At 41.1% G+C, this 14761-nt stretch overlaps 2 protein-coding genes across 2 annotated transcripts; one reads left to right on the forward strand and one right to left on the reverse strand.

Moving 5' to 3' along the window:
- Positions 1 to 38: 38 nt before the first annotated feature.
- LOC124133768 lies at positions 39 to 4878 on the reverse strand. Its single transcript, XM_046498294.2, has 5 exons — positions 4796 to 4878; positions 3761 to 3950; positions 3361 to 3587; positions 2616 to 2697; positions 39 to 988 (listed from the first exon to the last, which is right to left on the reverse strand). The coding sequence occupies exons 2-5, from the start codon at positions 3942 to 3944 to the stop codon at positions 831 to 833; spliced, it is 651 nt and encodes a 216-aa protein (XP_046354250.2). The 5' UTR covers positions 3945 to 3950; positions 4796 to 4878; the 3' UTR covers positions 39 to 830.
- A 1539-nt stretch (positions 4879 to 6417) lies between these two features.
- On the forward strand, positions 6418 to 14015 carry LOC124133698. Its single transcript, XM_046498180.2, has 3 exons — positions 6418 to 6583; positions 9467 to 9592; positions 12095 to 14015. The coding sequence occupies exons 1-3, from the start codon at positions 6523 to 6525 to the stop codon at positions 12295 to 12297; spliced, it is 390 nt and encodes a 129-aa protein (XP_046354136.2). The 5' UTR covers positions 6418 to 6522; the 3' UTR covers positions 12298 to 14015.
- Positions 14016 to 14761: the final 746 nt, after the last annotated feature.

Consider the following 14761-nt stretch of genomic DNA (forward strand, 5'->3'; position numbering starts at 1 on the left):
GTGTCTTTATCGAAATAGAAGAGAGATACTATGTACAAAAGGCTGGATAATCGGGGTCGTGCACGGCTTCACTTTTCTGAATGCTGCATACATTTAGTGTTTTTCTATGACGTGCAACATTGTACAACCTTTGGGGCGAGAGATATAGCCTCAATACAAAAGAATATACAACTTGGAGTTTTTAATATTTTTTATTGATGAAAATAAACACAATACATTTAAAAAACATATTTTCGCCTGCTGTTTTGTGATATACATTATTTTTTCACGTTATATGACCATGTTAACGATCACAGTATCTATCAATTCATGGATTGGTTGATTTAAATGCTTAGCTATACAAACTGTGATAAAACAAGACAAATCTTCTAAATCAACGTTCATTAGAGTGTATGAGTGTGTGTGTGTGTGTGCGCGCGTGCGCGCGTGTGCATAAACACCTAAACTTTCACTGACACATGTGACAGACGCTATAACAAATTACAGTTACCCTTTCTTCCTTATTTCACTGATGCCTAGACTTACACAATTCATACCTCCCAACACGACTTCAAAAACACCCAAACTATACAGTTACAATATGGATGAGTGAATGCTGTTTCACGCCGCAGTCTAAAATATTCCATTTGTATCGCGTCTGCCTGCAAATATTTAGTCTGGGTCAGATAAACCAGTGGTTGATAGCATGAACATGGCTCCACGCTACTGGGGCACGGTGACATTCAATCAACCAGGTCACCCACTGTGACCACTCAATCCTCTTTTTAGTCGCCTCTTACGACATGCACGCGGTACTGGGGGCAACAAGGAGAAGACGTGGAGCGAATCTACTACAACGTGTATTGATTGTGGTGTCTGACTGATCCACATCGGAGGAGGCGGTCGGCGATGTTGTAGAGTCTCTCTTTCAGTGTAGGTCCCAGACGGAGACGGGGGACGTCAACCTGGGGGACGATCGGGGGATGAGGGGCGTACTCGAACAGGTGACCTGAACAGAAGAGGTGGTATATTGAGGGGCGTACTCGAACGTGTGGACTGAACAGAAGAGGTGGTATATTGAGGGGCGTACTCGAACAGGTGACCTGAACAGAAGAGGTGGTATATTGAGGGGCTTAATCGAACATGTGGACTGAACAGAAGAGGTGGTATATTGAGGGGCGTACTCGAACAGGTGACCTGAACAGAAGAGGTGGTATATTGAGGGGCTTAATCGAACATGTGGACTGAACAGAAGAGGTGGTATATTGAGGGGCGTACTCGAACAGGTGACCTGAACAGAAGATGTGGTATATTGAGGGGCTTAATCGAACATGTGGACTGAACAGAAGAGGTGGTATATTGAGGGGCGTACTCGAACAGGTGACCTGAACAGAAGAGGTGGTATATTGAGGGGCTTAATCGAACATGTGGACTGAACAGAAGAGGTGGTATATTGAGGGGCGTACTCGAACAGGTGACCTGAACAGAAGATGTGGTATATTGAGGGGCTTATACGAACATGTGGACTGAACAGAAGAGGTGGTATATTAAGGGGCGTACTCAAACAGGTCGCCTGAACAGAAGAGGTGGTATACTGAGGGGCGTACTCGAACAGGTGACCTGAACAGAAGAGGTTGTATATTGAGGGGCGTACTTGAATATGTGGACTGAACAGTAGAGATGGGGGCTTAATTGAACAGATGACCTGAACTGTAGAGATGGTAAATTGAGGGACGTACTCGAACATGTGGACTGAACAGTAGAGTTGGTATATTGAGGGACGTACTCGAACATGTGGACTGAACAGAAGAGGTGGTAAATTGAGGGACGTACTCGAACATGTGGACTGAACAGAAAAGGTGGTAAATTGAGGGACGTACTCGAACATGTAGACTGAACAGAAGAGGTGGTAAATTGAGGGACGTACTCGAACATGTGGACTGAACAGAAAAGGTGGTATATTGAGGGGCGTACTCGAACATGTGGACTGAACAGAAGAGGTGGTATATAGGGGCGTACTCGAACATGTGGACTGAACAGAAGAGGTGGTATATAGAGGGGCGTACTCGAACATGTGGACTGAACAATAGAGTTGTTATATTGAGGGACGTACTCGAACATGTGGACTGAACAGAAGAGGTGGTGAATTTAGGGACGTACTCGAACATGTGGACTGAACAGAAGAGATGGTATATTAAGGGGCGTTCTCGAATAGGTGGACTGAACAGTAGAGTCGGTATATTGAGGGGCGTACTTGAATATGTGGCCTGAACAGAAGAGGTGGTATAATGAGGGGCTTAATTGAACAGGTGGCCTGAACAGTAGAGTTGGTATATTGAGGGGCGTACTCGAACATGTGGACTGAACAGAAGAGGTGGTGTATTGAGGGGCGTACTAGAACATGTGGACTGAACAGTAGAGTTGGTGTATTGAGGGGCGTATACTGGAACATTTGACCTCTACAGAAGTTCGCTCAGAATATTCATCTTGGATCCAGACGCCATAAAGAAATACAAAAACTGTAGGTGAAGAAGACTGTCGTATTATGGTTCAGGGTGCAGCTGACTTTACGAACAAGGCCTTCAAGTAAAACTACACATCAAAGAATATAATGCCCTGATATCGGGAAAACTTACCATTAAAACGGATATCGTCGTAACCGAAGTCGTCCCTGTTGAGTTGAGATGAGGACGTGCCGGATCTCCGCAGTCGTAACGCCTGCACGGAAATGACATAATAGACAGTGTGTTCCTTGGAATAATTTCAACTCTTACCAAGAATCCCACAAATACAAGTCTGTAATCATTTACCTGAAATAATGGAATTACAGACACGGGGACGAAGCAATGACAAATCATAGAACAGAAATTCTACACTAATATCATTTAACCAACGCCAGGGCCATGATAACGTTTATAACTCGGTCAAACGTGAAAAGCCGGCGGAATTATAAATAAACACAAATAAACATTACTATATAGGTTATATATATGTATTTATTATGTGCGTATACCCCGTAGTGTAACAATGAGTTACCTATATAAAACGCCATTTTGGTCCGTGTAGTTTTGTGGCCTTAACAGGGGTTACATTTGTAGCGAAATATGTTCATTTCAGTCTGGAGGCGGTCGGGTAGCCTAGTGGTTAAAGCGTTCGCTCGTCACGCCGAAGACCCGGGTTCGATTCTCAACATGGGTACAATGTGTGAAGCCCATTTTGGTGTCCCACGCCGTATATTGCTGGAATATTGCTAAACGCGGCTTAAAACCATATTCACTCACTCATTTCAGTCTGATAATACATTCACCACCCGAACAAAGTATTTTCTCAGAAGGGAAGCGGCGATTACGAAAACACATAATCAGTTTGTTGTGGCCTTACATGCACAAGGCGGCGGAGAGTGTCCCACTTGGTGATCTCAACCGTATCTTCCGTGTCTCTCTCATTTGTTTGTTTCTTCCTGGTGTCGACGTTCTTCTGCTTGGGTTTGAGTCTTTTCTGGGAGGTCCCGTTCTTCTTTGCATCCCTTGCCTCCTTTACATCCTTTGTCTTCTTGCTTTTAGCCTTCTCCTTTCGAGTATGTTCTGTCAATTTAGTGTCGTCAGCACCTACAGGAAAATTAAGAGTTAACAAGTATTTCTTTCGTGTGCTTCTTGTGGTAAAACAATCATTTGAGTCATAATATCACACAGAAATATATGTGGGTTTGATAGTCCTTTAATCCTTGAGATTACATAGCTACAACTGAGGAACAATGGTTAAAACAATTAATACAAATTACCATATACTTGGTCTCCAGTTTGGTCTTTATTCTCAGCCTTGGCTGTATCAAGGTCAAGGCTGACTATTTCAAGGTCATCAGACATGGCCTTGAACCCTTTAGGTGACTCTTGTGTCTTCTTACTGGTTCTTCCAATATCAGGGTGGTCGCTTTCCATCTCAAGGTCGATTAATACCAGGGACATTTTTCCCTGGAAAGAATTTCCCAAAGTCGCTCTGAATTTATGTGATTAACACGTAAGGTTTAATATGTTAACAACAAAATTATGGTTTGGTTTTAATTTCAAAGATAAACTTTCAGAACAGTGAAACAAGATCTTCGATTTTAAGAATAAGAAATGGTGTTGTTTTTGCGGCATGGTCTTTTCGTTTCATTATGAATATTCTTGAGTGGCAGATTTGGTAAATTGTGACTTTATGTGTACGATTAACTTGCCTATCACCAGTAATATAATGATGATAATAATAATAATAATAATAATAATAATAATAATAATAATGATGATGATGATGATGATGATGATGATAGTAATAATATTATTATTATTATTATTATTATTATTATTATTATTATTATTATTATTATTATTATGTGGGTAATAATATTATGTGTTGTTGTTGTGGTTCTGGTTGTTGTTGTTGTTATTATTATTATTATTATTATTATTATTATTATTATTATTATTATTATTATTATTTATAATGCACCAGATTCCATTCACCGAGTGGATGCTCATAGCGCTACACTATTATTACCCCGGTCACAGCAAACAATATTATGGACATTGAATACTTCGATGTTCAGTTATAATATTTTGATGTTGGTTGTATGAGTGACTTTCAATTTCTTGGTCAGAAGTTGATCGGGGCTGTCACGTGGTCACACGTAGCTCGTGATCTCCGTGTATGTTCCAACCAACTCCACGTTATTCAGTGAGCTTACCCCAGTGAGTTTATACTCGATTTTTTGGCAGGTTAAACACTTCGGTGTTCACCATTAGAGATGCATTGTCGGATTGAGAGCATCAAAACCTACCTTTGCTGCAACAATCTTCGTCACGGTCTAAATGATGAGGAGTTTTTAAAACACGCGCCGCTCTGACTTCTCTTGCTTGAACAATGACGACGTCGCTATGATACATTATGACGTCATACACAATCAAATACTATTCCCCTTCAACGACATGTAATATTTCCTGAAACAGCTGATTTACAGAGATCAATAGAATGATAAATGTACCGCCTTTTGACACATGTATTGGAAATGATATTTAGATTATGATATTTACAATACTGAATAAACTATTTCTATCTAATTGTGTGTATTTCATGTGCATTGCCATCGGATCAACTCGATCAGCTCCTAAATTTTCCTAATATCATACACCTCACACAGTGTGTCACCACAAATTAACCAAGTTAACCTTGGTTGACCAATATCAGCACATGTTAACTGATTTACCTACTGTTTTTGTTTGTTTGTTTGTTTGTTTGTTGTTTGTTTAACGCCGCACTCAGCAACGTTACAGCTATATGACGACGGCCTGTAAATAATGGAGTCTGGACCAGACGATCCAGTGATTGATATCATGAGCATCGATCCACGCGATTGGGATACCAGGACATGTATCAATCAAGTCAGCGAGCCTGACCACCCGATCCCGTTAGTCGCCTTACGACAAGCATAGTCGCCTTTTACGGCAAGCATGGGTTGCTGAAGACCTATTCTACCCCGGGTCTTCACGGGTCGATTTACCTACTGACCCCCCGGTGGCGGTACTCTGGTTAGCAGCCTCCAAGTGAGGTAATCGTTTAAAACCATTTACATCAATACTTTGTAACGTTCATTGATACGAACATGAATAAAAGTATTTTTAGTGAAGAAAAATATATAGTGAGTGAGTGAGTGAGTGAGCTTTTAGTAATATTCCAGCAATGTCACGGCGGGGGACACCAGAAATGGGCTTCACACATTATGTGGGGAATCGAACCCGGGTCTTCGGCGTGACGCTTTAACCACTAGGCTACCACACTGCCCCAGAAAAAAACTATATATATAAGTTGTACAATATATATTCTTTCGACTGTTGATATAAATAGTTTAGAATCAATAATGCTACTTTGGTGATGATTTTTAATCTCAGTTTGATGTTCTACGCGTTATTTTCAACTTTCTTGTCGTTTTACATGCATTAATAGAAAAGGGTACAATGGCAGCATTGTCAAGCAATGAAACACATGTCACCTCTCGTGTGTGTTTGTAGCAAAACACATGGCTGTTGTTTCTGCTCCTAGTAGCCATTTTATATCTGTCCAAAGAATAAAGTTCATTGGGGAAAAAAACATTGAGCTCCCAAACATTAATAAATAATTTATAAAAAATTATATGTAATCCGTTATCCATACTCTTTCATGCCGTCTTTGCTGATCATTCAATGCATAAAGATCCAAGTAGGCGAAAAGAAACACCCAAATATACATTCGTATAAATGAAATACCCACGTACATCCTAGTCTGATTATCAATTGGATCACAATTTAACGACATTTTATTTGGTTCAATTGCTGTTTCTGTTATTTCGCGGTTTTGAACATTGAACTGTCTTTACACTTTCCAGCAGAGACCATATAAACGAGGGCGGAAGTGGAACGAGAGACATCTACCGGTCAGGTGTGAAACTAGGCCAGGTGTGTCAAAGTGGGGATGACATAAATATTATTCGTCAGGTGACGGGTTGTAAATAGTTTCATGTAATGTTATATCATGGCGAGGATGGAATATTGTCTCGACGTCATCGTTATTAGCCTCTGTCTAATTTCATCAGGTGAGTTAAATTGATGTCAATGAATTAGTATTCAACAAGTATAATTCATTCTGTTGCCTGATTTGGCGTTGACAATGGCATACTCAATACTTAGATCAAGTGTTTTATTGAGACAAGACTTGGGAGAAAATCAAACCTAAGTCATTGTTTGAAACCATATCAGGATAACAATGCAGTTTACCGGGCGCAGCTTATTACGCTAATTGGTTAAGGCTGCCGACCGTGGCTCGAATCGCTTCACAGATCTCGCGTGTCTTTCCCATCCTTGAGGTTTGTTTTTTAGGGTTAGGGTAGGTTACCCCCAACTCAATCTTTAGCCCTTGGTCAGTTGGTCCCCCTTTCCGATCAAGCACCCCTTTACGATCATTAGGGTTAGGTAATCCTCTCCGATCAAACAACCATTTACGATGCCTGGGGTTAGTTGTAAGGGAGGGTATGGGTTTCCTATCTCTTTTAACTAATTAATCCAATTTGGTGAAATTCTGTAAAATTGCTGTCAAGTTTCGAGGGTTTTTTGGAGAAAATGGCAACTGCGCATGCACATAAAGGTTAACAATTGGGTGCTGATGACTTGGTAAAGGAGCACTTAATATCATGATTATTTGGGATAGCACCTGTGGTCCCCTACATGGTACGGTGTTGGGTAATTAGATTAACTCATTAGCCTAGCTTTGCTTCAAGCTGGCAACGATCCTCCACACAGCGCTATGCCAATATATCACAAACCCTACTCTCCAACTCACACAAGTTTACTCAGATGAGAGACAAAATACAAAACTAGGATTAGAGTGGAAATGAAATGAAAATTACGCGAAAACAATAAAAACGAAATGCTGTTCAAATGCGATAAAGTAAAAACTAAAAGAGAAAATAAACATAGTGGCGCTAATTAAAATATGAAAACTTGCGCCCAGTAAAGTGCACTTCTCCTCAGATCAGAGTAAAGTTGGTATAGGGCCATTTGACGGCCCTAAGAAGTCTGATTAAAGTTATTCTAAATCCACCTTTCTGCCAACTCAAAGTTATGTCAAGTCGATGTCAATCTAGCACTAGTAGCAGTTTATGATTACTATGATAACAGAGACCCAGCTTGCGTTCGATTACAAAACCCTGGACGACGCTGTGCATCCTCCTCTACACCTCCAGGGCTAGCACTTCGGTAAACCTACTCTTAACCCTGGATTCTTGCAATTGCAAATTACCCGCCCTTGATTTTCATCAACATTTTGCCGACCAATCAAGCATCGACATAAGAGAAAGGATAAGGGAGGTAACTCGTATTAGCTAGAAACCAAAGCCACCGCTAGTTTTAATGAACATGAAGACATCCTTTCCATTGACAAGATTTTTTAGGGCTTTCTTTTGCATGTCAGTCAGTTTTTCAATGTTGAATTTCTCGCATACATAATCAATGGGACTGGCCAACCCAACATTGAAGCTGGTTTGTAACTCATATTCTAACGGGTATGGTTTTTGGTTGGTTTGTTGTTTAATGCCGCACTCAGCAATATTCCAGCTATATGACAGCGGTCTGTAAATAATCGAGTCTGGACCAAACAATCCAGTGACTCACATCATGAGCATCGATCCACGCTATTGGGATCGATGACATGTATCAACCAAGTCAGCGAGCCTGACCACCCGATCCCGTTAGTCGCCTTTTACGACAAGCATAGTCACCTTTTACGGCAAGTATGGGTTGCTGAAGACCTATTCTACCGCGGAATCTTCACGGGTCGACTGGTATGTTAGACCTAGTAGCATAGCCAATCAACTTGGCAAATGGAAATCAAGGACGGGTAATTTGAGATTGCGAGAACCATGGGAATGGTGAGTGTAGTTTACCGAAATGCTTGCCCTGGAGATGTAGAGGAGGGATGCTGTGATGACAGCGTGGTTGACCAGCGTTGCCAATACCTACGGAACCCCTGGGTTGTGGTCTCTGCTTAGCATTTAAATTTGAATATCATTAACTAGGTATTGATAGTACGCTGATATATGTGTCATTGAAATTTAACTTTTGATTGTTGATTTAAAAACTTTAGAATCAAGAATGCAACTTTGATGATCTTCTGGGGGCACAGGTGGCCCAGTCGCCTAAGGCGACGTGATTCGCTGTGCAGAGTTGCGTCCCTTGGGCACGCCAGAAACCTATGATGGTGGGTTCGAATCCCGATTATGTTTCTAGGTTTGTCAGCACCATACCCGTGCTCGTTGGTTTCACCAAAGTGGTAAACGTCTGAGACCCGCATCACTTCGGGCTTTCCTCCCACATTAAGCTGACATGCCGTGATATAACTGGAATAATGTTAAAAGCAGTGTTAAACCCAACTCACTCACTCACTCACTCACTCACTCACTCACTTGATGATCTTCTACGCATTATTTTGAACATTATTGTCGTTTACAGTCATGCCTTACCTCCCACATTTGAGAAAAGTGTGTTCGAGAAACCTTTTTTTACTGCAGCCTTAAGATTCTTTTTCTTTTTCAAAAGAGTTTTTGAAAATTGATAAATACTTAGACATTGAAAATGAAGCTGAAACTGCGAAAATTGTAAGAAATGATTATTATTCATCACCAAATGCACCATAGTTTGTTATATGGACGGACTGCTGCCGTGGTATAGTGGATAGAGCGTCTGGCTTCGTCACAATAAAGGACACTAAAAGACAGTACTTGTTGTTACCCTGCCTGGCTCTCAGCATTAAGGGGCAAGAACTGGTCAGCTAGAAGTTGGTATACTGTGACCGAATAGGGTATCCTGGTTAAACTGAGGCATGGTATCTCAGTTGTATTTAAACAGCATTAGTCCCGACTAGCAGACACATGCATGCATGTAGCCATATTCCAATCTTAAAAATGATGTTCCCTCTGTTCCAGTGCAGTCGTCCTTCATCTGCTATAACTGCCTGTACCCCGACAAAAATTGTGCAGATAACTTCCAGCCCCTGGTGCCGACCTCCTACTGCACCGGTTCCTGTCTCAAGATTCGGGGCGAACGCTGGTGTAAGTGGAACCATGGACTCTTCCAATGAATTTAGACCCGTGAAGATCCGGGGTAGAATAGGTCTTCAGCAACCAATGGCTGTAACAGGCGACTATGCTTGTCGCAAAAGGTGGATCGGGTGGTCAGGCTCTCTGACTTGGTTGATGCATGTCATCTATCCCAATTGCGTGGATCGATGTTCATGATGTCAATCACTGGATTGTCCGGTCCAGACTCAATTATTTACAGAACGCCGTCATATAGCTGGAATATTGCTGAGTGCGGCGTTAAACAACAAACCAACCAACCAAATCCAATGAATTTACGTTCTTGATTAATCCCTTGCCTTCTTATATTTTGCGAAAGTAAGACACAAAATTCAAATGTTGAAAGCTTATATTTTTTTAAATGTTCATTTAAAGAGGATAGTGTTATATATTATATTCATCCCACCTCCTGACTCATTAATTCTGTGGTAAATTTTGTAAGTCGACTGTGTAGGAATTGGTTCCGGGGGATACTTTAACCAGGGAGACAATAATGCAGCATGATCTAAGGTGGAAATAGAACATTCCATCACCAGGGAAACAATAATGCAGCATGATCTAAAGTGGAAATAGAACATTCCATCACCAGGGAAACAATAATGCAGCATGATCTAAGGTGGAAATAGAACATTCCATCACCAGGGAAACAATAATGCAGCATGATCTAAGGTGGAAATAGAACATTCCACCACCAGGGAGACAATAATGCAGCATGATCTAAGGTGGAAATAGAACATTCCACCAATAGCTTAACTCTCTATCAACCGTGGATAAAGTGGTAGGATCAGGGTTTGATCCCTGGCTGCATCATACCAAAAGAAGTTAAAAAATGGTACTTGTTGTTATCTTGCCTGGCGTGCAGCATTACGGGAATAAAACAAGGATCTTCACAGGTGTCATGAAGAGTCGGTGGATGGGTGACCTCGTTCAGCAGACTGGCTCCAGAGTCTTTAGGCCTTCAGTCCTGCTCGACACTAAAGCACATGTAACACATGTGGTGTCTCCTGAGTGACGGTCGGGTAGCCTAGTGGTTAAAGCATTCGCTCGTCACGCGGAAGACCCAGGTTCGATTCCCGACATGGGTACAATGTGGGAAGCCCATATCTGGTGTCCCCCGCCGTGATATTGCTAAAAACGGCGTTAAACCATACTCACTCACTCACTATGGTGTCTCCTTAGGCAAGTGACTGTTCCAATATAGGCCTCTGTCCACCCAACAGCAAATGAGTTTTGTTTGTTTGTTGTTTAACGCTGCACTCAGCAATATTCCAGCTATGTGACAGCGTTCTGTAAATAATCAAGTCTGACCAGACAATCCAGGGACTGATATAATGAGCATCGATCCATGCAAATGGGATACGATGACTTGCATCAACCAAGTCAGGGAGCCTGACCACCCAATCCCGTTAGTCACCTCTTACAACAAACATGGGTTGCTTAAGACCTATTCTACCCCGGATCTTCATTGGTAAGAAAATGAGTACCTAGTACTATGAAATGGTAATATGACTTATCCTTTTAGCACCTCACAAGGCAGCTTGGGTTTGTATACACCCCAAGGAGCTGAGAATATGAATTACAACAAGCTTGGGTTGCTGAAGACTAGTTCTAACCCAGTTCTCACAGGTTACAATTCCACATGTTATCCCCCCGGCATATAATGCGGGGGGATATAACTATGGGCATGTCCGTCCGTCCGACCGCCTGTCTGTCAGAATCGTTTCCGGAGCAGAACTCGAAAACCGTTAAATATTTCTTCATCAAACTTTGCATTTATATCACTTAAGTGGTGAAGGTGTGCCTTTTGCTATTTTGGAATTTTTCCAATTTTTTTATTTTCCAATTTTCATGAAAGATAACTGGACATAGGCTCACTGTGTGAGTGATGTTAGTTTCCGAAGCAGAACTCAAAAACTGTTGAATATTTCTCCATGTTACTTTTCATGGGTTTAAACTACAAATTGAACTGGTGCCTTTTGCTATTAAGAAATTTTTATTTTTTACGTTTCCATGGCAACAAATTGGACTTAGGTTCTATAAGGGTGGTGTTCATTTCTGGAGCGTAACTCAAAAACTGTTAAATACTTTCTTACAAAACTTTGCATGTCTACCAGGCACATACTGAACTGGTGCCTTTTGCTATTTAGGAATTTTATTTTTTTTATTTTTTTTACGTTTCCATGGCAACAAGTTGGACTTAGGTTCTATAGGGTAGAGTTCGATTTCTGGAGCGTAACTCAAAAACTGTTAAATACTTTCTTACAAAACTTTACGCTGCTTTTAGCACTATTACACCAATATCATGGCGGGGGGACACCAGAAATGGGCTTCACACATTGTACCCATTTCAGGAATCAAACCCGGGACTTGACCACTAGGCTACCCCACCACCGCTCCACATGTGTAAACTGGGAGACATAATTGAAGTTACTGTTTAAAGTAGTGTTAAACCCATTTCGCATATTCTCTCTTCAGCTGATTCTGTTCGGACGGTGGAGGTGTACCGACTGTGTGGGGAGCAGAGGAAGGAAGAATGTATCAGCGATGTGATGTACAACGGCATCTCAACAACTCAATGTGCCTGTAATGCCAACTATTGTAACCATAGCAACAGCCTTGTAGTGTCATGGTTGGCTGTCACTGTCACTGGTGTCATGGCAATATTTGTGTCATTATGAATCGATCTTCGTTCGGGTGCATGATATATAATTACATCACCACAAAGTTATTGTAAGCTTCTTTAGCTTCTTTTACAGGGAAAACTCAGGAATTGTTATTGGGGCAGTACAGCACTGCACCCTATCCTTATATCCAAGAGTTACCTCCCTTACACTAACACCCAATCAAATGAATCTTTAACACATTCAGACCAAATCCAAAGCCCCCCATAGGTTTAAATCAGGCCTATCCAGCAAACATTTTTGTTTGAAATTTGAGGCAAAATGATTATATTTCCTGTATTTAGGAAGAAAATTATTTTAACAAAAAAACTCCCTGCCCTGTAAAAAACCATTTCCCTAACCCATTAGCGGATCCAAAGTGGGATCAAGGGAGTATGCATCCCCCCTTTTTGAAAACCAAAAAATGTTATAGGCAGTAAAATTATCTGAGAGGATTTTGATATCTTGGACCCTTCCCTTTTAGAAAGGCTGGATCCACCTTGGAACCTGACCCCACCTTTGCCTTCCTGAACCTAGTAATAAGTGCTCCTATGTGTACGTGGAATACTGTAAATCTTGAAACGTGAGCCTGAATTAAATGCGAAAAATTCTTGCATTATTAAACATCGCATTTATATCAACGATAAGACATTTTGGATAGCAGAAATACCAACTTAGACATACACTGAAAACAAACAACTGTGTATTCCACACCACTGTTTATTGAGCAGCACTTGTAACAAGTATATAAACAATGTCATTCAAACACTAATTACATCCTGGGAATTGTCACTGCTGGGGTCAAGACAAGAGTTCTACTCACTAATGTCATCACTGATCACACCTGCAAGTCAAGACAGACGCCAACCACGCAACACAGTGTCTTTGTTCTTAGCGACTGCGTCAAAGGCCGACACGAGCCAGCGCGCATGTACTGTTTTAGCGGAAGTACTCTACTTGGCGCTAATGAGCGCTGCCTTTTTGTGTGTGATTGGATTAATGTAAAGTTGAATTAAGATGAGGATTCTCCTGTAAACCTGACAGAGGACATTTTCTTTAGATAACATCCACTGATGCTTGAGAGGAGGGGGGTGTCGCATTCATATTGAGTCGCATTTTTGGCTTGGGACCAGCAGTCGCAGTCTTTTGGAGACACATTTATTTCACGATTTACAGAGTCTCAGTCTTCTGTATACTATACATGTCTGTAAATAGTTTCTTGTTGCATAAGGGGCGGTTGGGTAGCCTAGTGGTTAAAGCGTTCGCTCGTCACGCCAAATACCCGGGTTCGATTCCCGACATGGGTACAATGTGTGAAGCCCATTTGTGATGTCCCCCGCCGTGATATTGCTGGAATATTGCTAAAAGCGGCGTAAAACCATACTCACTCTCTTGTTGCATTATAATTTTAGCCTCTACCTTGGATCATGTTTCCTCGTCACTTTTTCATTATGAAAACCAACATATTTTCTTAATGTATCATGTAAATACATTTTGCTAAACATATATTTGTACATTTTTGTATTAGGATTAATTGAAATTAATTAAGGTTATGTTCATAAACCGAACAGGTCCGATGTAAGACATACTTGTAACATTGTATGTGGTTATGACTTCTCTCCAACACCACAAGATGTACATAACACAATCCAATATGTATATTGCATTCCAGTGATAAAACCTTGAACGCTCACGTTTGTTTACCTTTCTTAAAATAAATCTTAATTATACAAAAATGATCTGATATTTGTCATTTGTCATTATATGTGCAACCACTGAATAATATTGTCAAATTGTCCTGTAGTCCAGGCCTCCAGTTAATCAACGACATATCTCCAACCCAGTGACATCATTTGGTCTAGTGTCATTACTTCAGTGACATCATTTGGTCTAGTGTCACCAGTCTCATGACAGCATTTGGTCTAGTGTCACCAGTCTCAGGACATCATTTGGTTTAGTGTCATTACTTCAGTGACAGCATTTGGTCTAGTGTCATTACTTCAGTGACAGCATTTGGTCTAGTGTCACCAGTCTAATGACAGCATTTGGTCTAGTGTCACCAGTCTAATGACAGTATTTGGTCTAGTGTCACCAGTCTCATGACAGCATTTGGTCTAGTGTCATCAGTCTCATGACAGCATTTGGTCTAGTGTCACCAGTCTCATGACAGCATTTGGTCTAGTGTCACCAGTCTCATGACAGCATTTGGTCTAGTGTCATCAGTCTAATGACAGCATTTGGTCTAGTGTCACCAGTCTAATGACAGCATTTGGTCTAGTGTCATCAGTCTCATGACAGCATTTGGTCTAGTGTCATCAGTCTCATGACAGCATTTGGTCTAGTGTCATCAGTCTAATGACAGCATTTGGTCTAGTGTCATCAGTCTCATGACAGCATTTGGTCTAGTGTCATCAGTCTAATGACAGCATTTGGTCTAGTGTCATCAGTCTCATGACAGCATTTGGTCTAGTGTCATCAGTCT

The sequence above is a fragment of the Haliotis rufescens genome, unplaced genomic scaffold, assembly GCF_023055435.1.
Source record: "Haliotis rufescens isolate VD_foot unplaced genomic scaffold, xgHalRufe1.0.p SCAF_7, whole genome shotgun sequence".
NCBI lineage: Eukaryota > Metazoa > Mollusca > Gastropoda > Lepetellida > Haliotidae > Haliotis > Haliotis rufescens.

What these genes read in the sequence shown, in the direction of transcription:
- LOC124133768 (XM_046498294.2), bottom strand. Translation starts at nt 3,944, where the DNA reads ATGTCCCTGGTATTAATCGACCTTGAGATGGAAAGCGACCACCCTGAT. An exon ending in AACTGGAGACCAAGTATATG is followed by an intron (nt 3,588 to 3,760) that starts GTAATTTGTATT and finishes ATTTTCCTGTAG; the next exon opens with GTGCTGACGACACTAAATTG. An exon ending in CGACGATATCCGTTTTAATG is followed by an intron (nt 989 to 2,615) that starts GTAAGTTTTCCC and finishes TCTTCTGTTCAG; the next exon opens with GTCACCTGTTCGAGTACGCC.
- LOC124133698 (XM_046498180.2), top strand. Translation starts at nt 6,523, where the DNA reads ATGGCGAGGATGGAATATTGTCTCGACGTCATCGTTATTAGCCTCTGT. An exon ending in CCTCTGTCTAATTTCATCAG is followed by an intron (nt 6,584 to 9,466) that starts GTGAGTTAAATT and finishes CCTCTGTTCCAG; the next exon opens with TGCAGTCGTCCTTCATCTGC. An exon ending in GATTCGGGGCGAACGCTGGT is followed by an intron (nt 9,593 to 12,094) that starts GTAAGTGGAACC and finishes TTCTCTCTTCAG; the next exon opens with CTGATTCTGTTCGGACGGTG.